Source organism: Stigmatopora nigra, chromosome 2 (assembly GCF_051989575.1).
Source record: "Stigmatopora nigra isolate UIUO_SnigA chromosome 2, RoL_Snig_1.1, whole genome shotgun sequence".
In the NCBI taxonomy this organism is placed as follows: domain Eukaryota; kingdom Metazoa; phylum Chordata; class Actinopteri; order Syngnathiformes; family Syngnathidae; genus Stigmatopora; species Stigmatopora nigra.
The window spans coordinates 3388664-3410548 of NC_135509.1; the positions used below are offsets into that span (position 1 = coordinate 3388664).

General features: G+C 39.7%; 1 protein-coding gene across 5 annotated transcripts in view; it reads right to left on the reverse strand.

The window, feature by feature from the left end:
* Positions 1-21885, reverse strand: part of gphnb (gephyrin b) — a 60490-nt gene that overhangs the window by 19225 nt on the left and 19380 nt on the right. For all 5 annotated transcript variants that reach the window (XM_077742726.1, XM_077742730.1, XM_077742727.1 and 2 more), the window contains exons 4-10: positions 10871-10949; positions 6380-6437; positions 6197-6289; positions 4200-4294; positions 3965-4031; positions 2230-2502; positions 984-1118 (exon numbers count right to left, since the gene is read on the reverse strand). In XM_077742726.1, the coding sequence (XP_077598852.1) occupies positions 984-1118; positions 2230-2502; positions 3965-4031; positions 4200-4294; positions 6197-6289; positions 6380-6437; positions 10871-10949 (800 nt within the window). The remainder of the gene's footprint in view (positions 1-983; positions 1119-2229; positions 2503-3964; positions 4032-4199; positions 4295-6196; positions 6290-6379; positions 6438-10870; positions 10950-21885) is intronic.

Sequence of the window (21885 nt, forward strand, 5' to 3'; positions counted from 1 at the left end):
AACAAAAAAATAATACTATCCAATCATAGATCAGAACATTAAAGGTTCTCCAAACTGGACACCAACTTTCCCTTTTTATGTCACATTTAAGAACATAAACACACTTATATACGGCATATATTTTCTTTCCTCTCATGCACAATTTCAACCAACACTGCCTGAAGGAATGATAGCTTGTACTATAAATGATAAAAACAACAACAGAAACAAAAAAATATATAATAACAGTAAGGTGACGATAACACTAAAATTCCATGTAAAATAGGGTACTGCAAAATATTATACTGTCAAGGCAAGTTCTCCACATTCCATAAACAGACCAAAGTCAGCAACAATTATCCTCAAATATTAAACCAGCCTCCTTTACCAAAATTACAGTAAAGTACAATCATATTGTTTACATTCCATACTCTTTCCACTTAAACATTTCCACTAAATAGTGCACCCGCTATTGTTACCAGCAGTTTTAATATCAACAGCCAAACTACTATCCTATGCAAATATGCATCCCAAAATATGTAGAATGTACTTACTTTTCTGAGACCAGCAAAGTATTAATAACTATGAGAAAAAGAAGGACAGAAACAGATCCCTCTCCTGTCGCCTGAACTGCAAACCCACCCTTAACTAACATCCCATTCTCCGGTTCCCATAGCAACCGCCTCCTCCATTCCGGTAGCACCTGCCTGCTGTCTGCCAGACACATAGCAGCATGACACTGACACGTGAGGTGAAAGAGAGAAAAGGACAGAAAGAGGGAAGGCCCATTGTCTTTTTTTTGGTTTAATCCTGCAGGAGAGCTTTGTCATCATGTCAACACGCCATTTTAAATAAGGCTCGTTCATGAAGATCATGTAAAATGTACTTTTGTTTCTAACCAATGATCACTTTTCCATATTTTGCATGGTTTTGCAATAGATTGAAGTGAAGTGTTGTAACATGGCCTAACAGTGTGGAAGTGTGGGATATGAGTGTATACATACTTTAGGTGTGGGACAGGAAGCGGTCGATAGGCGTGAGGTGGCCTGTGCACGGGGCGACTCCGAAGGGGTGGTACTAAGAGAGGCCGTGTCCCTGGGTAACACTTGCACGCCCCGTGAGATAATAGAGTCTGGGATCTGCAATCACATATGCACACGGCAAAAGCTACATTAGTTAAAGGATAAAACAGCACAAACACAGTAGCATATGTAACAACTTATCTGCGAAATAAATATATTTTTTGTTACAGTTAGTTTCCTATCAAGAAGCAGATGCTAAGTGTAATCATCTCTGCACTAGTGGCCAAACAAATCAGCAGCATCTATAGGTATATATATATATATATATATATATATAGGTTATTTGATTAATTAATGTGTTTAGTATGTATTTTTTTATTTATTTTTAATACAAAATGACTGCATACTCACTTTAATGTAAAGCTATTGCATCATGGCTTGGTCAGTTTACCAAAACTAATAAATATACAACACGCACACTAAATGTCAAAGACTCACAGGACTCAAATAAACAAAATATGGATGTTGCTATATGGAATTGGGGTCTCTTACCAACATATGTTATTGACTTTGGTGAGGTGAGGTGGGATGGTAGCCTGACAAAAAGAGGGCTAAAGCAGGTTCCTGAGTGCAACAAGGGAAGATGGAAATGGAGATGGAGAGACGTTACAAAAAATAAAAAACACAGAATGGAAACACACGTGCAATGGATGATGTATACATGATGATTTCATTGTACTTCTACTTTGTTATTGAAGTTGAGTCATTAATAAATGAGTGGCTTTAAACAGTACAATTCATCAACTCATTCATATTGTACTTGAGGATATAAATAATACCATACATTGGCATGATTGACTTTAAAAGTGGATATTCCATTCTAGTTTACTTCCATGAAACTATAAAAGAAAAGTAATAAAACATTTAATGATATGGATGGTCAAAGTTAACAATGGATTGGACATATGATTCTTAAGGTTGTATTTCACCTGTTTTTTTTTAATGATAGTTAATCTTTCCCCCATAAAAATCCAACCATACTTTAGTCTGCTTCTGCTCAAAAATCTGATATTTAACGATGAAATAAATCCTAAATATGTTTGAATAACGACTCCCAATGAAATGTGTTCTGATCAAGTGGGACAATGTATCTTGTGAATGAAAAACTATAATAAATTTAAGAGAATAAAGCAAAAAAAAGTCCGCTTTTTATCCTTTGCGTTCTTACCTTGGCAGCAATGGACGCCGCGGTGATATGTGACGAGGAGCTGTCCTCGGTAGAAGCCACACCGCTGTCCTTTTTCTCTTCGTCGTCATCCTCGCACTGCACGCCCTTGTCCTCCGTCTGACGCCGTGGCGAACCGTTGGGCGGCGGCGAGAGAGGTGGCGGCGGCGATGGCAGGTCCTCCAACTCGTCCGCCGCCTCCTTAACCTTCACCACGGCGTCACGCAGAAGGTCGATGGCGTGCGGCAGCGCCGGGAGGATGAACTGGAAGCATTCCTGTTGTGCACAGAAATTTTAGCAAATCTACTACTACAGTATTACATCTTTTGCAAACATTTATAGTGTATTGTTCTTTTAAAAACGCATATTTTCAATTGTTTTCAGTGTATTGATGGATCAATTAAAACCTCTTTATGACATATCACCACTTTCTTGATAAGTTTTTGCAAAAAATGATTACATTATAGAATGAATTTAAAAAATAAATGAAAATTTACTATTTTAAGCAGGCAAAAAGAAGTGATGTACACAAAAGAAGTCGGAAAAGTACTGAAAATCATTGTGAGTGCGCCTTTGGCTCCTCTGCTATGCTAAACGCTTCATTCTCCTCTCTCACGAGACGAGAACTAATGTGTGAAATTATTTATCTTCTTGTATATTTTAAGCACTGAAATATACATTATTAATGGAGCCAAAGACATACTGTATCTACAAGAATTGCAAAACAGGCTTCAACAACATCATTTTTTCCCCATCCAAGCCTTATTAACAGTCACGGTGAATGTAACCTTGATTCTTAAAAAAAATGGAGCTGTCTGGACATTTGTAAAAGAAAAAAAAGAACTAAGGTGTCTTGTCTGGAGGTAAAGGAGTACAGACGGGTGTCAAAAGCCCAAAGATGTTCCTTTCTGCACATTGTGTGCTTTTTCATGACAAGCTGGGGTCTCTCGGAGTACCCCTGCTTTTTTAATGGAGGTGGGGAACTGTCAAGAACACTAAAGAACAGAATCCTTTGTTATATTATATTGTCAGTGACTAAATGCTGGCTCAAGCAAAAGGTAATGTAGATACACAAGTGTATTACATATACATATAAGCTTCCACTGCACAGATACTTAACGGTATTAAAGTCAGTCAATCAGTACATGAAGCCCAATAATAAAAGACGCATATCCGTCACTAACATGCATGGCTTTGTCTGGCCTTAACTGGACCTTAAATTCCAACATCAGTATATAATGAATTCTTGCAATGTGCTGCCTGCACTATTAACTTTAACTACAAGTTGATGAAGGAGACGCTAATATGCAGCAAATCGCTGTGGGAGGGGCCCGAGTCATTGAATAAAAGCAAGAGTGGAAAAAAAAATCATTTGGGATGCATGTGCGTCTGGTCGGCACGGTGGAGAAGTGTGTCAGAGAGACGAGTGGGTGGAAAATACGCACTTGCACACGTGTGCATGTGTGATGATATCACATCTATGCTTGTGAACATGCACACTCACATGTGCTGTAAAAATCTATATGGAGTTATTGACTTGAGCAAGGGGGGATGAAATTGAGCATTCTGACAAGCTTTTCCATTACAGTGATCAAAAGACTGCTAATGGGATAAGTCCAGAGAAGACTTTTTTGGTATGCTGGACTGTCTAAATATCCTAAACAACTATAATGTGCTTTATCACTATTGTGTAGCATCTTTACAATGCAGTAAAAAAAATGAAGTTGGATTATCCTACCTGGGAGCCTTTCTTGCTTCCTGGTAGGTTAATGATTAGTGTCTTCCCTCGGATTCCGCATACAGGTCTGCAAAATAAACATGCATGTCAGAAATGTGTTAAGTCTACTACTATTTTCTAACAATTTTTAAATTCTGAAATACTAATGTGTATGTATTTTTGTTGGACTCAGGGAATAATGCTGAAGCAGATATAAGTGCCTTTGGTGAGGTAATGAAGAAAAAGTGTGTCTGACCTGGAGAGCATGCCTAGTGGTGTGACGTTGAGAGATCCCATCAACATCGCCAGCGACATCCCCGGAGCCTCACGCTCGATCACCTCCTTAGTGGCCTGGAGAAATGACATTATTATAGACGGATCATTATTTAGCTCTGTGTGTATTGCATCCCAATTCCGTAAAGAGCCAAGCACAAAAACTAAGCCACTTGGAGGGTGTTTTATTTTGTAGGATGTCACAAATAAATCAATACAAGCATGAAGCAACGAAAATAATATAAAAATCAACCAATTTTTTGGTTGCCAGGTAAAAATCTTTGCACCTGTGATTCCATGACATTGAAAAAATAAAATAAAAACAACAAAGACACGACTGGAATGCATCGTCTATTTGATTAGCAACAGCATAAGAATATTGTTTTAAAATATTCAATTTTTTTCACTTTAAAAATTGTGAAATTCCTCCCAAAAATTGATAAGGCACTCGTTTACATGTATGTATTTTGACTTTGAAATTTGTAATATGGCTCACAAGGAATAACATGGAAAAATATGAACTTATTATGGCTTTCTTTGTCAAAAAGGTTCCCAAACCCTGTTCTAAACATAAAAAAAGAAGTTTTTCATTATCAATTGAAACCCAATTGAGTTCCACGATATGTCGCATCGAGATGAAGAGATTTATGTGTGCACACAGGGTTAAATCAGATACAAGGCATTATCAGACAACATGTACACATCTTCCTCTACTCCCTTCTCCGTTCTTGCCTTCCTTCCAGGGAGATTGCTGGTGTCTAACGAGATTGATGAGGGCCACTGATACTGCTGAAGCTCAGCTATTGCCAAATTGAGTGTGCGCCCATGTGTGTGTGTGTGAGCCAGTGAAATTGAGGACATGGTATAAGCTATTGTGCAACGTGCTGGATTTTTGATTAGCAATATAGTCCACAAAAAGACTATATAATTTATTTCTCTCATAAGAAACATGTTATAACGTTGAAGAAAAAAATAAAGTCATTAAAGTGGCAAGCAATGTTCACCCTTTCATGCAGGAAATATGAGTTTTTTTTTTCTCCACACTAACCTAACAGGGTTTTTTTACCTCATTAGCTGCAGTTGACAGTGCTAGACGTCCAATCCATTTCGACTGGGAGGGACGAATGAACGATCAATAGATTGGATGTCAAGAGCTGTCAATGGCACTGAAGGATGAGCATTTGCATGCCTACCAGCAACTCTTACATGCATGGGATTTTTTATATTAAGAGCCATGCAAAAATCATTGATAAATGGAAGAAAAATATTTAAATATCATTTTAGTTCCATTTTTAATGCTGACAACTACCATTTAATGACACCTGCTAGCCATTATTTCTTAATTGCTTACAACATCCAACATTATGAAATATATATATATATATAAAAAAAGAAGAGAATCAGTAAGGATTTGACTTCAGCCTCTTTATTTCCCATAAGGCCTTGGGGCTAATTACACTGTATGTTAATCATTGCTCACACAGACACAGACACATGCACACCCCTGTGTCAGCAAAATGCTAAAAAGATGGGAGTATGGCAAGTCATTTGTCTGTCTTTTCTTCTTGGAAACAAAAGCGTGATGATATTATTTTTAGGGGTGATGATGCATAAAGCAATACGCCTCAAAATTGACGAGAGTGACCTGTGTTTAACTCATTTTCTTGTTATTTTGGAGTCACTTCTTTTCAAAACATGGTTGAATTAGTGTCATTTTCCATACTGATGATTCATTTTATGGATATCTGGAGCCTTTTGGGCCAATCATACACATCTAAAGCCTGATTGGAGTCATAAATAACCAAAAAAATCTGCATAGTGGAAGGACAGACTCACTATTAGAAGTCAAAACCTCTTTGATTCAAGTCAAACAAATCCAAAATGGTGCATTACAGAAGCACAAGAACAGATTGTGTGTGGTTTGTTGTAATTTAAAACAACAATAATCCACGTTCAGTCGAAAATAAAAAATGAACCCACCTCCGGTGTGACGTCTCTTGGAGCAAAGCCGGTACCTCCGGTGGTTAGAATTAGGTTAAGCTCCTTTTCATCACACCAGTCCACCAGAGTTTCCTGTTAAAATGACAGCATGCACACACATTTAAGACAAGTATGTGGCGGAAATGACATCAAATAATGTGAGAAACGTCATATAACATGTACCTTTATTTCATCTATTTCATCCGGCACTATCTTGTATGCCACAATCATACCACCCAGCCTAAAAAAAGAGGAAAAAAAAGAGTCAGTGAAACATCCTAGGTGTATATTAAACATATCTATGTATAATATAATAAGCTCAGATGGAAACACAACACTGTGAACCACTCAGCATTTACAGGAATAGTAATCCTATAATAAGATACACTCTACAACATTAAAATTCATTTATAAAATGCTAAAAATAGTTAATAATGCATGAAAAATGTGGCAACAATGAAGTTTTCCGGCACGGTAGGTGCGTTAGCTGACAGAATGGCGTTTGCTCAAGTGCCAAATGTGTACTTGTTACCATAGTTTGTCACAAAAAAGGATAATACTTTATTTAGATGTTTCCCATGTCTTCATTAACAATTCCAGCAATGCCTTTTGAAGATGTGTAGTCGCATTTTTCTCATCGAAAAGAGCAAAACAGACGAATCTGCGCACAAATTCAGCGGACTGTTGGCAGAACTGAACTACAATGCAACAACTTTATGCACTAAATATCTTCAATGGACCCTGACTCCTATTCGCTGATATTCTGCTACCTAAATAAATATTTGAATAAAGCCTGAGGCAACTATAGCCCATTTTATACCAATACTAAGTTCATCTATGGTTCAAAATACAGTCAAAAAAGTCCTAACATCTCTAAAAACTAAAAACCAGTTCATGCTATACCTCTAAGATTCAATACTAAATATTTTTAGCATCCATGTTTAACATTGCATGTATTAGAAACACACCACCCTAATAATGATGGACTTGTCCCTTTAAATGCAACACTAAAGTGTGTCAAAAAATCCAGCCTTGGTAACAAAAACTATAAGAAAGAGGAGAGTCAGAATGCCCTTGAACATCCTTTTTCTAAAAAGGACTTTGCGCAGGACAGCTCACCCAAAAAAAAGATGCTTCTGTCAAGCCCTGGCGACCTCCTGTGGTAAAATATAGAAGAACATTTTAACCCCCAAACAAGCAAGCTCAGTCTTCGCATAGACCATTTTTATTTATGCCTCATCATTTTTTTTAAGAGGAAAACTATTTTTAGAAGAGATTTGCATCATGCTTTTCCTTTGTGACAGCCACTTAAACGATACCCACCGACTGTGGGCACATTAATTTTTAAGCCTTTTTAAGCCACTCAGGCAGGTTGACATGTCACACAAGAATAAAACCTGCAACACTAAAAATAAAATAGAAAGTGTACTGAGTAAATATGGTGAAAAAGACCGCTACATGCCCCCTTTTTTTCCCACACCTGCTGACATTTCAACGATGGCAAAAGTGATTTGCTTCTGATGTGCAAAGGAAGGAAGATGATTTTCGCCATATCCGTTCACAAGTTTGTGTACTATTCTCATCCTAAATGTGTGTGTGTTATACCTTAGGAGAGTAAAAGGAGCTGTCAAGACAAATAACCTCTCTCCCTCTCCCCAGGTTTTTATGGGGCTCTGTTTCAGCCCAAATGAAAATATGCTCAACACAAATAACGAGGGTTTCTTCCGACTGTTTCCTAGGCAACCCCTCCTTGTTTGAATCCTCTATATGCTCCGCTGTTCATCATGAGCGAGCGAGTTTCCGATTTCATGCTAAATGTTCTTGATACCAAGTTGGTTTAAGGATAGAGGATGGTATTTTTAACGTGAACAGTTTGCTAACTGGAGCCTGAATTTAGCTTGCACTTTACTGTATTGTGATCAATACATGCAGTTGTACATCTACATAATAATGCATGCAGGGAAATTTGCTGAACTTGCTATTCTTGGACGTTATAGTTATAAACTCAGAAGTCTGAAAGAGTTCACAAAATGCATATGTGCAGCATCCCTGTACTTTAGTATAAAAATGTGATACATATTATATAGTAGTATTCTCTATGCCTCATTTGTTCACTAGTTTAGAACAAATTGAAAGATAAAAAGAAGTTATTTTTTGCCATATTAGCCATATATGTTAACAACAAATATTTGTCATATCTAGAAAGGAAGCAGCATCTTGCACATTAGAAATAAACTGAACATCTAGAAATAATCAACAATGTTAAGATCATATTTGCACATATTTGCGTATATATATCAACTCCTGTACTTCAATGTCAATTGAATAGCAAGAAATAATCCACAAAATAAAATCAAAGGTCATGACATGCTTGGTCAGACATTTTTCCTATTTAGGCTTGTCATGAAACTTAATTTTTAAACTTCCTTATATCAAATCAACAATTTCGAATCAGCCAACTATCTGAACCTGAGTTTAACCCGCCATTGACTGTCAGCTATCCAAACCAACATGCACTGAAATTCATCCACGAGAATAAGAAATCAATAAAAGCTCATGTTGAAGGGCAGGCGCAGCCTTTTAGCCAAGACTTATTTTTTTCTCCTCAAAAAACATAAAATCCCAATAGAATAAGAATGACGACGGTTCGGAAGTAGTTTCAATATAAGAAGTGCGTCTGGGGTTCGAGTATGGTGGTAGTAGTAGGGGCCTGAAAGCCTGAACGTCCAAAATCTATGAATAAAAGACGAGTGCAGTAAGAGGATAAAGGCAGAATGAGAAACACAGTGAGTGAAAGGCCTAAGAACACCAAGAGATACACCGTCAGGGGTACACTTACTCAGTGTATATGTGTGTGTGTGTGCCTATTGCAAATCTCTGTAGTAGTGGGACACTTTTAAGATGAAACCCATCTGCCAGGATGATTTTATTAATAATAAAAAAAGCTTTCCGCACAAGGCACTCACTCTCATACTCCCCTTCTTTCCCCCCTTCACTTGCAAGACACAGTGCATTGTGGGGGGCACACACACATGCACAAACACACACACACTGGACTCATAGTGGCATGGAGCCCATTACAGGCCATCCATATATAGGGGAGCTCTCAAGGGGTCACCTCTCCACTGATGCAGAGAGAGGGGAGGGGTCCGGCCGGTAAGCCCACCTCTTTAAATCCCTGATGAGTTCAGAGTACGTAGATAGCGTTGTGTTATGTTGCGTTCGCATGATTTTAACCTACACGCTCTGAAATAAGCTGGCAGGTAAATATTCTACTTTTCGACTGTTTAACCAAATATAAAAGGTGAAGAAATTTATAAAAATGGCTTTAGATGTATATCTAGTGTAAAATATCAACAATTGTTTGACTGGAGTTGAATCAAGCTCTAGATTTATCCCCAGTGTATTTTAAGATGCTAATTGTGGGTAGAAAATACTTGGCATTAACAGTGAATCTTAACAGAGATAATGAAACTGATTGAGCATGCTGTTTTTTTCCCCCCACATTTTAAAATAGTTCCCAGCTATTTTAATGGGAATTTTCTGTAAAAATGCCACTTTCAGAATTTGCCCCCACAAAACTTCAAGAGACGTTCAAATCGGGACTCTAGATGCCATTTTTGAGCAGATCTGTCCATGGTGCTGAAACCATTCTGAAAGGTGCATTAAATCCAGTTCAAACTGCTCTACTTCCTCACCTCTTTGCCAAAATAGCCAAAAGTGTGACACTCACTGACATTTATCAGACGTTAGAATCCTTGACCTGAAATGTCGTCACCAGCCTAAATTTGGGTGCACTAAAAATTACAACTTAACAATTTCTGTTGGGGTTTTAAACCTGCACTCAGAATATCCAATCGTATTTTACACATCAACAAATAGGGAATTTGCAGTGTTTCATATAAGAATCTAATTTGTAAGACTTTTAGTGACAACTTAGTATTTTTTCTTCCGATTCTATATTTATAAACAGTGAGTCACAAGTTCCCGATCACAATCTGGGGCTCAGTCTAGCATGACAAACACAACATGGCGCACTCTGCGTCACGCGCAAACATCATATGAGACATGAGCAGCCAACACGGCGGACAAGTAGCCAAGACATGACAGCAAAAGGAGCACTTCAGGGTCCCTCAAGCGGGAGGGCGAAGACACTACGTTGACGCCGACACCCTCGCTCCAGTAAATCAATGGACGTAATGACAATGACCCGGGCGACAAAAAAAACGGAGACTGTGGCGCTATCCCTATTGAAAAAAGAAAAAAAAACGACGTTTGGCATTAGAATTTCATTGAAAAAGATCATTTGTAAAACTGCTACACACACAAACACATTTGTTTTTCATGCTGCTTAAAAAAAACAATTGCAGATTTCCCCTCGTCTTCCAGAAATTAACGACTCCTGCAGTCACAGTGAGCGAGAAGAGCGCTGCGGCTCTTTTGTTGTTGCTGTGCATGCTGGGAATTTCCCTCCACAGGGCGACACTGAGCCCCGACACGTTGCGTTAAAGAGATATTTTTAGTCCCTTTGTTCGACTTGTTCATAAGAAAGCTCCCTCCATCAAGTGTGTACTAATACACAGATACCATCGTGTTCATTTGGGATGCTAAATTCAAAAGTGTATCGGGTCCGTTTTGCCATGTGTATGAGTCATCAAGGAGGCAATTACTCACAGGGATGGATCATGGACGAGATCTTTGAGGTTGACCCCGCTGCGGTCCTCTGCCAGGTTTCGGTAGCAGCTGTCACTCACTGCGCAGACAGAGGGAGAGGCAAACTAAATAACTATATAAACGATAGGCTGCAAAACAATGAACACATTGACTATGGTGCAAAAAATCTGGCACCTGGAGTAGACCAAATGTTGGGAAATAATATCAAAAGTAAGCTCATCTTGCAAGACTGTAGCGAGTTATCTTTATATTTTTGTGAGATGCTCAATACATACTGACCAGTTGTTATTATTAGTAGTGCAAATTGGAAAGAGTTTCAGGTCCCAAATTATTTTGGGAAAAGGTCAAGGTGGTTCCACAAATGTTATGCAAATCTAGAAGGCATTCGTCAAGCATGTTCAGGTACCCCTAAAATTGCATTTTTTTTTGCTGATTGCTGTTTTGCTTGGTGACATTTAGTCTACAGTAGTGACTCGCATTTGCTTACGAACAGACCTGCCATATCAAATATGGAGGACGCGTTGACGAGTCACAGCATCGTGTCAAATCACTCTTAAGTCTCCTCTGTGCACTGTACAATCCACAATCATGTTTAGATCGTTAAAGCCTAATGTAACTATTCAGTAATATTTCCTTTAATAATCCTTAAATGCTCTTCTAAATCTATTGATCTGATACTAAAATACAGGATGAATTAAGTCATAAAATTCAAGCATTGTACATCACTCCAACATCATTCCATCACATGAACAAGGGCTGGCTCTATAGGTGACTGTGAAGTTCCCTTAAAAGAAGAGTTAATTCAGCCAAAGCATCCTCTCTGTCCATGTTACACATTCCTGGATCTCCCCTTGGCTATAATCTTACATATTTACATATATATGTTCCTTAACATGCATAAAATATGTTCTGTTCCTAATCAAATCAAACTAGTACTGGAGTTTACTTTTAAGTGAACATTTATTTCATGGTAGTGTTTTGAAATCTCATGCTTAGAATCAATATTGTAACTATATGAAAATTGCGCTATTTTCATGCAGTTGACTTTTATATAAGATCAGGTAATATATCTCTTTTTTCCCCCAGTGTGTTTCCACTGTATCAAATTTAATATGACGGTATTACCCCTGCTTCCCTTTTTAATTTATGATGATATTCACATTGTGCGGCCCCATCACTGTGGAGCAGGTGTGAGCTACGTGAGTTGTTACATGCATTAGCGAGAAGCGAATATGCTCAGAAAATAACCCAAAAAGAGACGAGGTGACGGTGAGGTCGGCACCACAGAGGTGCGGCGTGAAATGTGCCCAAAAACGGACCAAAAAACGACGCAAAGTGTTGATGACGGTGTAGCAATGGAAATCAAACTGTCGACGAGGATGTAAATGTCACGATGCTGCTCGGTTGGAGTGCTGTGATCCGTGAAAAGAGGGCGGGGGTAAACTAGGGATGGAGGGGGCCGCCAGGTGAAGCAAGAATGGCGTAAAAGATGGCAACTGCAACAGAGGGGCTGAGAGGGAAGGATGGGGGGGGGGGGGGGGATGTGTGAAAAGAGTGGGCGGTAAGTGATAAAAGAGAAAGTTATGAAAAATCAAATGAAGGGAGACATTTTTTTGGGTTGCTGAGGGTGTGGATCAGGGAGCAGCCATGTGGAGGTAAACAGAGTGTGCAGGACGTTGCTCTGGGCGCTGGCAAATAAATGGGAGAGTGCTGACATTTGCACACTGGGCCAGCTCGGAAAAAGAAGGACACCGAGAGAGAGAGGGAGAGAGAAAGACTGCGGTAGGAGAGAAAGAACAAAAGGGGTGAGAAAAGAAAGGAAAAAGGGGGCATCGTGTAGCCCTCTGTGTGACTGCCTGTGTGTAGAAATGGGGAAATTCCTACATGACTGCAGTAATCCTCACATAGGCGCACACACATGCACACACACGTAGCCCTTCCTCAGTTTTTCCTCTCCCAGCTACCCCTTGATCTAAAAATAGCCTTTCCTTTTTTCCTACAAGAGGCAGCAACCATTCTGAACCAATCAACGTGTTCTGTCAAAGGCGTGCGTGCCTTCCACCCCTCCACGTCCGCAATGAGGGGGAACCCCTGGTTGAAGGTATGAAAGCATCCTCTATGAAAGTATCCTCTTTTCCTCGCCGCTGTCAGCCATTTGTATGAGTGCGGTAGAGGCGATGGCTTGAGAAAATAGCGGTGTAAAAAGAGGGGGACATAATGTGAGAGTGTTGGGGGATTGGAAAAAAGCTTCATAGGAATATTTAAGATATAATAGTTGAAAGAAACATGAATTAAGATGGAGATTGTTCAACTGATGTGTCACTCTACCGGTTGTTCAAGCTACCTGTCGCTTGGATACATTTTAGTGGCCATTTACAGGACAACATGGATAAAAATGCAAAAACCTTTACAGGAAAAAACTAAAACTATAGTGGATTAGGTCCACTATCAGATTATGTGCCTTGGATTTATAGCTTTTAAATATTGTCAGTCTTTTCACTACGACTCCCAAACTTTATAAGAATTATGGTTTGTAAATTGGTGACTGGCAGGCCATAGGACTTAATTTTTAATATTTAATTAGTCCAGTTTATGTGACCCAGAAGCTTGATAATGAGCATTATGAAGATTTATTAGCATTAAACCGGCACTCTCACTCAGGACAATCCATCAAATAATCAATCAGCCATATTTAAACATTGAAAGACATATTTGAAGCTGTATTTGAATTGACTTGGTATATTACGCCAGGCAAAGATCAGAAAACTCAACACAACGGTGGCCTGAATACAAACCTGAAAATTCACCTTTAATTGGCATCTTGGTTATTAAATGATTACCCAACCAGTACATCTGTGACTACAAAAAAAAAAACGTGTATTTTCAAATTGGTCACACTTCCCAAAAAAGGCTTAGCGGTTCAGAATCAAACTGTGAAGCAATGAACCAATGTAGTGACAGTCACCCCCTCTGGAGAGCACTATTTCCTGTGGTGGATGCTAAAAGGACAAGTCCTTTGCATGGCTGCACTTGGACACAGATAGCTGTCAGCGACAAAACTATGTCAGAGAACAAACCTTACTATTACTACTCTTCCCTCTCATTACACCCAATGTATAATTATCCAATACAGATTATAAATACCAAAAATGCTATTAAGTAATCAGCCCTGATCTCCTCCAAAAAGAAATCAAGGCCCAAGTTACATAGTTACCAAGTATCAAGACAATATATTCACAATGTCAAAGGTGTAGGATATAAAAGTTAAGTGTACACAAGAAGAACAAAAACTGCTAGAGTGGCAATGTAACAGGCCTTCAGATTGTAAAAAAAAGACCCTGCATTTTGTATTCAAAATCAAGAGATGAATAGATGCATGTACAATTTGTGCTACTTGTAATTTTTCGGTGTCAATCAATGTATTTTGATCATTGATTATTATCTTAGTTATCTGATGTTCATGTGCAACCTGCTAGACTGACTGATTGCATGTGATTGGAGAAGCATGGATATCCCCAGGCAACTCAGTGGGAGGAAAGCGTTGGAAGCGAGATGCGGGCCAGAAGTGATCATACGGGATGTGAGTATGTGCCCAACATCAAAAAACATGTGTTCGCACTTGGGACTGAAGGGTTAATCAAGCAGCCAGGAAAAAAATAAGAAGATCAGGGCACTGGGGAATAAATCATGAAACAGCAAAATGTACTATTAAAAAAAATGTTGGATAGTATAAAGAATAGATTTTGGTAAAATAGTGTCATGACTAGGTCAAAACACTTAAATGGCAATTGCCTGGCTTTACTTCTCCTTATATTCTGTTCTAAATTATTATGAGTATGTCAATCTGGCAGCATTCATAAACTATGTTGTCCCTACTCCATCATTTCTGGGATTTAAAACATTCAGCACTCATCATGTCCTTTATATCTTCCACTAATAGGGTTGCACCTTAAGATAGGAAAAATCATATGTACAACCATGGAGTTATGTGGCTGTTTATAGCCATTGCATTAATATGCAAAAATTTGTAAGAAATGAAGCAGAGCCCTGGCAGCCTTTGTCTCATCAGCCCACCTCTATTATTTCCTATTCTTTTTGTGCTAACACTGTTAGCTTGCCAGGAGTGCCAAAGGCTTCCCAGCCAGGAGAAGCCACAATGGAGGTCAGACATTAGATTGAGATGACATCTGCTGGTAGCAAGGACGGCGGCTCCCCATGCCAAAGAGCCTGAGCCAAAGTGAGGTTACTCGTCTGCTCTTCTACTGCCTTGGTCTACGCTCAATAGAAAATCTGGGCTGTGACTTTTGGATTAAATGATGTCATGATAAATGGAGGTACGAATCCGCCTCCAGATGGTAACGGGGTGGGGTTGACATCTATAACTACGTGCCTAAACCCCCACGGCCTCCATACCAGGAGAGGGTAACGTTGCATCTCCATTACCAAATGAATAAAGGCTTCATAGTCCTGAGTAAAATATTGCAGCAACAATAACAGCATAAATAAATCTAATATAAATCCAATGTATCTTAGCAACCTTGTTAACTCTGAGAGGATCAGAGGGGTAAGAAGCACAAGCGCGGCACCCGTCATCAAAGACACACCCAGCAGGAACTCGCACACCAATTACTCGGTAGCCCACGACACTTTGCGCACACGCCAGCTATCATGGCCGCTATCTCCACGATATTGCAATGCAGATGAATCCATATGCGCTTAAACATTGCATCCACACACATGCACACGGATTCCAGGGCTTACTGTAAGCAGCCGGGGAAAGGGAGAGGGGGGGGGGGGGGGGGGTGTGGAGCGGAACAATGGGATCCTAATCGTCGGGCCGCGTTTCAAAGCCTCTCCTCTCCACAACACGGTTTCTAGATAAGATGTGAGAATGCTATTTATATCTGCGGGGGGAAGGAGGCAAACAGCGGCTTGCTTTTCATTTATTTGAAGTTGGATCTAATTTGGGGGTGGGAGGGGGTTACGTAACGCAAGGAGAACGACACTCCACCTGACTGCCGCAGCTGGCGGGTCTGCTACTGCAGAAAAAACAAGGGATGGAAACAAAGAGAACTAAAGAACTAAATAAATACTTGAGTATGACTTGAACAAATGATGTGTATAGTAGTAGGGGTCTCCAGCACCCCTGTTACCCTCACAAGGATAAGTATTAAGGGTGATGGATGAACAAATTATTTATCAAAATGGCTAAATTACAGTATGGAAACAACTGTCACTAATGTATACATACATTTTTTGGCTTGAATTGAACAACAATAGATGCTATATAAATATAGATGGGGTTCCTCCATTGGGAGTCTCATAAAACACCATATGGACAGTGACATCACCAAAAATCTGATATCTGGATTGACTGTAAACTGTACCTAAAACACACCAGCAAGCAGATGAGCACACACACTGAATGCACCAGATGTGCAGAGACACAGAGACAACGAAGAACAGACAGCTCTGTTCTTATCAGCTGAGTTCCATGCAAGTGTGTCCATGGAGAGAAAAGGCAGCGCCGTCCGTGAAAGAGGGGGCAAGTGGGATGGACAAGTGCAGCTAAGGGAGAGAGGGTGACCCTGAAGTCCCTCAAACCTGGTCCTATCGGCACTTTTTGCCTGGGCCATGATAAATAAAACATGATTAAGGTTTAACCACAGTACGAACAAAGATTTAACTCAGAAACCAATGCCCACTCCAGAACTAAATTCTTTCAAAAGATCCAATTTCCAAGTAATCACTTGCAAAATGAGTGTCCCATCTAGAATTTGAATAGATCTCTTTAAGAATGTCCTCTGCGTGACCCACCGTAATTCGTTTACCGCCAAGTCGTGCACATTTCTCACCTGAGCATCTGTATTTAAAAAGGGAACATCCTTAACTTGGAGACTGCAGCATCCCACAGTTCTTCACAAAAAAACCTCTCTTATTGATGTTTTATTAATAAGGGCATAAATATTGAAAAGACACTTACTAATGAAGCCACGCGCAAAGCTCCGGAGACGATTTACAACACAAGGGAATGCAGAGAGACCTTGAATACAACACCCTCAACTTCTTTCTATACTTTCCCAGCTTCCTAACATGAATCTCCATAGCACCATTGCAATTGCCCTGCAGCTTTCAAAGTATACACACACAACCAACCCAGTCATCAATTTGGCTTATATTTTTCTGTTGATCAATAGAATCAATGAATTGAAAGGACTTGATGACAGGCCACCCTCTGCAAATATTAATCATAAATTATGTGCTCAGTGTTTAATGAGGGTTGCTCATGATGACTTGCGGCATGATGAATGTGCCGGTGCTTCGGTATGGCATTACCACAAAGTCGTGCAAGGGTATGTTTGTGTGCATGTAGCGTGTGACATGTTCCCGTGGCTACTGAATATGAGGCAACATTGGTTTTCAAGCCTTGTGTACATTTTGATGGCCCACGGCATGTCAGTGCTATGTCGTTTTTCTGACAGCTGTTTACACATGGAGACCCAGACAAAATATGCTAAGGGTTTTTTGCCATTTTTCATCCAGGGGGTGAGTTTTTTTTGTGCAAGCAAAAGTAGACAAGACTCCTGACAACATGAACCAATGGAACTCTAAATAAGAAATTAACATTAATTTAATTGCAAGGACTTTAAAGGCTGGCTTTCATACACCTGAATGCAGTACCCCTGCCATGCCCACTTAGAGCAATTTAGGGTTCGTGTCTCGGTCAAGGACAGAGCAGATGGAGCCCTGATGGAGCCAATTCTCATGTAGAGAAGCAAGTGAAACGTTAGCAAAAGAATTAAATGTTAATATCACTGGTGAAGACAGCTCTTCATCAAGTAAATTTCTGTGAGCTGCTCTTAATCTCACAGTGTGGTGGTTATACGAGGGATCGTCTTAAGGCCAAGATATAGCTATTGTTATGGTTAAGAGATTTCACAAGAAGTCCCACCTGCTTTCAGAGGTTTGAACATTTTAATGTCCCACATTTTGCTGTAGTTTATGTACTCGGTAGCCGTGCTCTTTAAGTGCACCGGGTACCTTTCTTTTGTTGATCTTGAGGGGCGCTCCATTGATTTAAATAGAAATGTGCTTACAGTGCTATCAATACAGCTGCGGATATCCAATACCTCCCTTTGGAATTTTTCCTACACTGCCCTTTTCCCTACCCATCCCATAATCCCCCTCCTCTACCTACCTCTTCATCCTTCCAAACTGCAGATGCAGGGAAACCCACAACATCTACAGCTTAGCTACACATGGCTTCTCTGTATTCTTGGATGAGCAGTGTGAATCCACACAGAGAAGTCTTCTCATTTATTGGGGTGTACTGGCTAATGCTAGCCTGCCTGTTCTTCATCTGCTGTGTGGGTTTAGAGCAAGTCGAGAGGCATGAACGCTGAAGTCTAATCAGATCAGGTATCGACCATAGTGACAGAGAAAACAATGTTCTCGTGGTTCCTCTGTGTTCACTTATTCAAAGGGACGGAGAGTGGGAGGATCCAAGGCAGAGTCGGCCAAGGGTGACTAGGGATGGTTGTAAGCCTGGCTCATGAGTCAAGGTTGGTATGTCAGACGTCAATCTGAAATCAATGGCGGGCTACTGATCAAAGGGTCACAAACAAGACCTAATGCCATTTGTGAAATGGACAATCAACTCTGTTTGGTACAAACAGGTCTTAGTAGGTGGACACTAATCATTATTGAGAGGGACATACTGTTACGGAGGACTGATTGAGTTGGACAATGCTGGGAAATCCTTGCTAGCTGAAAAGATTCTCCACTTTCATCGCCATGCTGTTGGTCTCCTTTCAATTTCAGAGGAAGGACGTACATCAGACAATTCCTGTTGCAATGTAACAAAATATATTTCTGAAATACTCATATGGTGGATGGACTTACAAGATTGCCATTGGGGAGAACCACTGCTGCATACATTTCCATTTTGTTTACCAGTATTATGGCTATCGCCACTGACGGATGGTTTCAGGTGTTAAGTAATAGAGTGCCCAATGAAATTGGATACGGTTCACCTGCAATTAAGTGTAAAGTAGTTGAATTGAAAACTGCATGGCAAATCTAGGCAATGTGAGAAGTTAATATCAACAATATTGGCACACAGGATCCTCATCTGGCGTAAACGGCAGTCTCATCTTGGTCTGATTTCACCCACCGATGGGCCTGCCCTCTCCGTGACCAGCCCTTCCGTTCACTGTCCACAAATCCTATTTCATACTAGACAAACAAAACAAAAGCCTGGCCGACACGCCTGAGGTTTCGCAACGCTGCGTGGACAATCAATGTAAAAGTTGTGGAACAAAACAACATGGTTCTCAAGTCGGAAGCTCTCAGCTACAACTGCTTTTCTCTAGAAAGCAAAAAAAGAAACATAGACTGATGATACAAACCCTAATTTACATGTAATAGATACTCAGATTACAAAAATATGATCTATTATTTGCAAAATACTCATGAAATGTACACAAATAGATGGAAAAACCATCTTCAATATGAACATAACAGCAAATTACCATGGATCTAACAAATACCGCACAAGTGGACCATTCTAGTCATATAGGAAACATCTGAGATGCCTTGGATTATACAGCATGAATCTGTCAACCAGGGCCAATCAGCTAATGCAAGATTATCTTGAGTGCTCTGTCTAACATGAAGCACTGCTTGAAAAATAAGTCCCAATTCAAAATAATGTCATCAGAGCCTTTAACGTAGCTTGCTGCATCAATTTTTTTTACCATGTATATTTCCTGAAGTGTGGCCTTTTCTGAGAGACAAATAGAAGAAATTTATGGATTAAAGTTACACATAAACCAACAATACTTGCTGTGTGTGTATATCTGTGAGCATATGGGTGTGCATGAACCATTCGGCTCCTCTTATTTCCCAAGATACAATGTTTTACATACACACACACACCCAAAAACATGCACACACACATACAGAATACCCCAGGCTTGCTTCTACTAATGAAGCAGCCTCTTTTCAGCTACCTTCATTACCTTCTATTCTCTGGACAATGTCAGCTAGTGTACACATTTCCGCTCTTAAGCCCGCAGTCGTACTAAAATACAATACTGTCTCTATCATCTTATCTGAAGGGCAACCAATGTAATAATTTAAATTAAGCTGGACCATCACAACTGCATGAGTTCAATTGTAATCCTTAAAGGCGAAGTCATTGTAAGTCTGGTTCTTAAAATACATTTTAGAGTACTTTCTTTTCCTGAATTGTTTCATTTCAATACCATTCACCATTACGTCACAGCCAAAAAGGTCTTGAAAACAACTAGAAATCTGTATTAAAAACTAACAGCACTAAATCAGGGTTGGACACACGGATACAACGAGAGTTACTATAAACAGTAGCTGAAATTTATGGAATCCAAATCGAATCAGACTTCAGACTGCCTGGCGTTTCTCTTCACTGCTTTCCACTGTGGATAGTGGAGTAGTTTGGTGGCCTGCAGGCAAGAAGCCGCCTAATAGAGTGCTCCACTTGCTTTAGTTCACACATCTCATCACTTATCACAGGGACACACATACATGTACAAGTCAGAGCTAGCACAATCAAGGGTGGAGCTCCAGGGAAGGAAGAGAAAGAGAGAGCCCATTTAAAGAACACATTTTTCAGATGGCTTTTATGTCATCTTGATGTCAACCGGAATAATCAGGCATATTTAAAATATGCATCATGTTGTATGTAATAAAGTTCAGTACAAGCTAGAGCCAAGATGCAAAGCCCAAATCTCAGAAATGTGAGGCAGATGTGAGTTTTGCTTAATGATATATGAAATCCAGATTTTTGATTATGAAATCACACTCTAAAGTATTTTTTTTCCAAATGATTTCTTGCTTTCAGGGTCTCGATACAGCTGTGAATTGCAATTCATTTCAAAAGTCCTGAGGTAAACACAACCTTGCAGTAGCAAGAAACTTAAAAAGGGCAATTAATGTAAGTAGCAAAGGACATCAGTCGCATCTATTTATGAGTTTGACTTTATCAAAAACTCCTGAAATAAATGTACTTTTCCACAACATTCCAATTCCTTGACAAGTGAAACACACTTCCATTGTGGACAGGGAGATGCTGACGCATTATTTCACATTGGAAAACCTGTTGCAAAACCATGAATGATGCAAAAGGGCAACAAAGCCATTTCCTGTCACTCAAACTGTCGCCCTGTATATATGTATTGCTTTTGCATATTTCTGGCTCTATTAATTTCTTATTTTTGTCATAATCTGAAAAGATTTTGTGGTAGTATTGAGATATGCATGATGTTGAATAATTGAGGGAATGTAGAAGAACATCTTGACCATACACACACAAAGACACACGAGGTCAGCTATCAAACACACCTCGTTAGGGAGACGCTGACCTCCTCAATTATTCACACATGCATGTTCCCCTCTTACTGCTAGCTTCCGCTCTTGGCTGCAGAGGAGTTGAGTGCAGACAGACAGGCGAGGTAAGAAATAAAACTAAGAAAAGTATACGAGAATAAATAAAGAAAGAGCAGAAAGGCAGAAATAGCAAGCCGGGGAAAAAGGGAGATGCTCACGGATGGAGTAGGGGGATTTCTAATGGGTAGCGATGACGATATATTCCTCGCCGGCGTGTATTGGGATTAGTCAAACTCGATTTTAATCATCATTGATATGGGATTTATTACAGCTACTAATGTTACTAATGTATCATGTGAGCGGGCCAATGACTGCAGCAATTGCTGTCAATTATGAAAGCAATGTCGGAAGACTCCATAGCAACAGTAAACACTAGAGGAAAATACAGGTGCTTTCACTTTGCTCTCTTTGGACTGTTTGGCAAAAAAGACTCAAACTAAACAGCACTAAAATAAAGGATGGCAGTCAGAAAAACCCAACAACGTCCTCTCTCAAAATGTCGGTCATTGGAATCCTATTTAGTGACAAAAACGCAATGAAAAATCATTTAACAATGAACAATAGTGTCTCAGGAAATCCCTTTTCAAGTA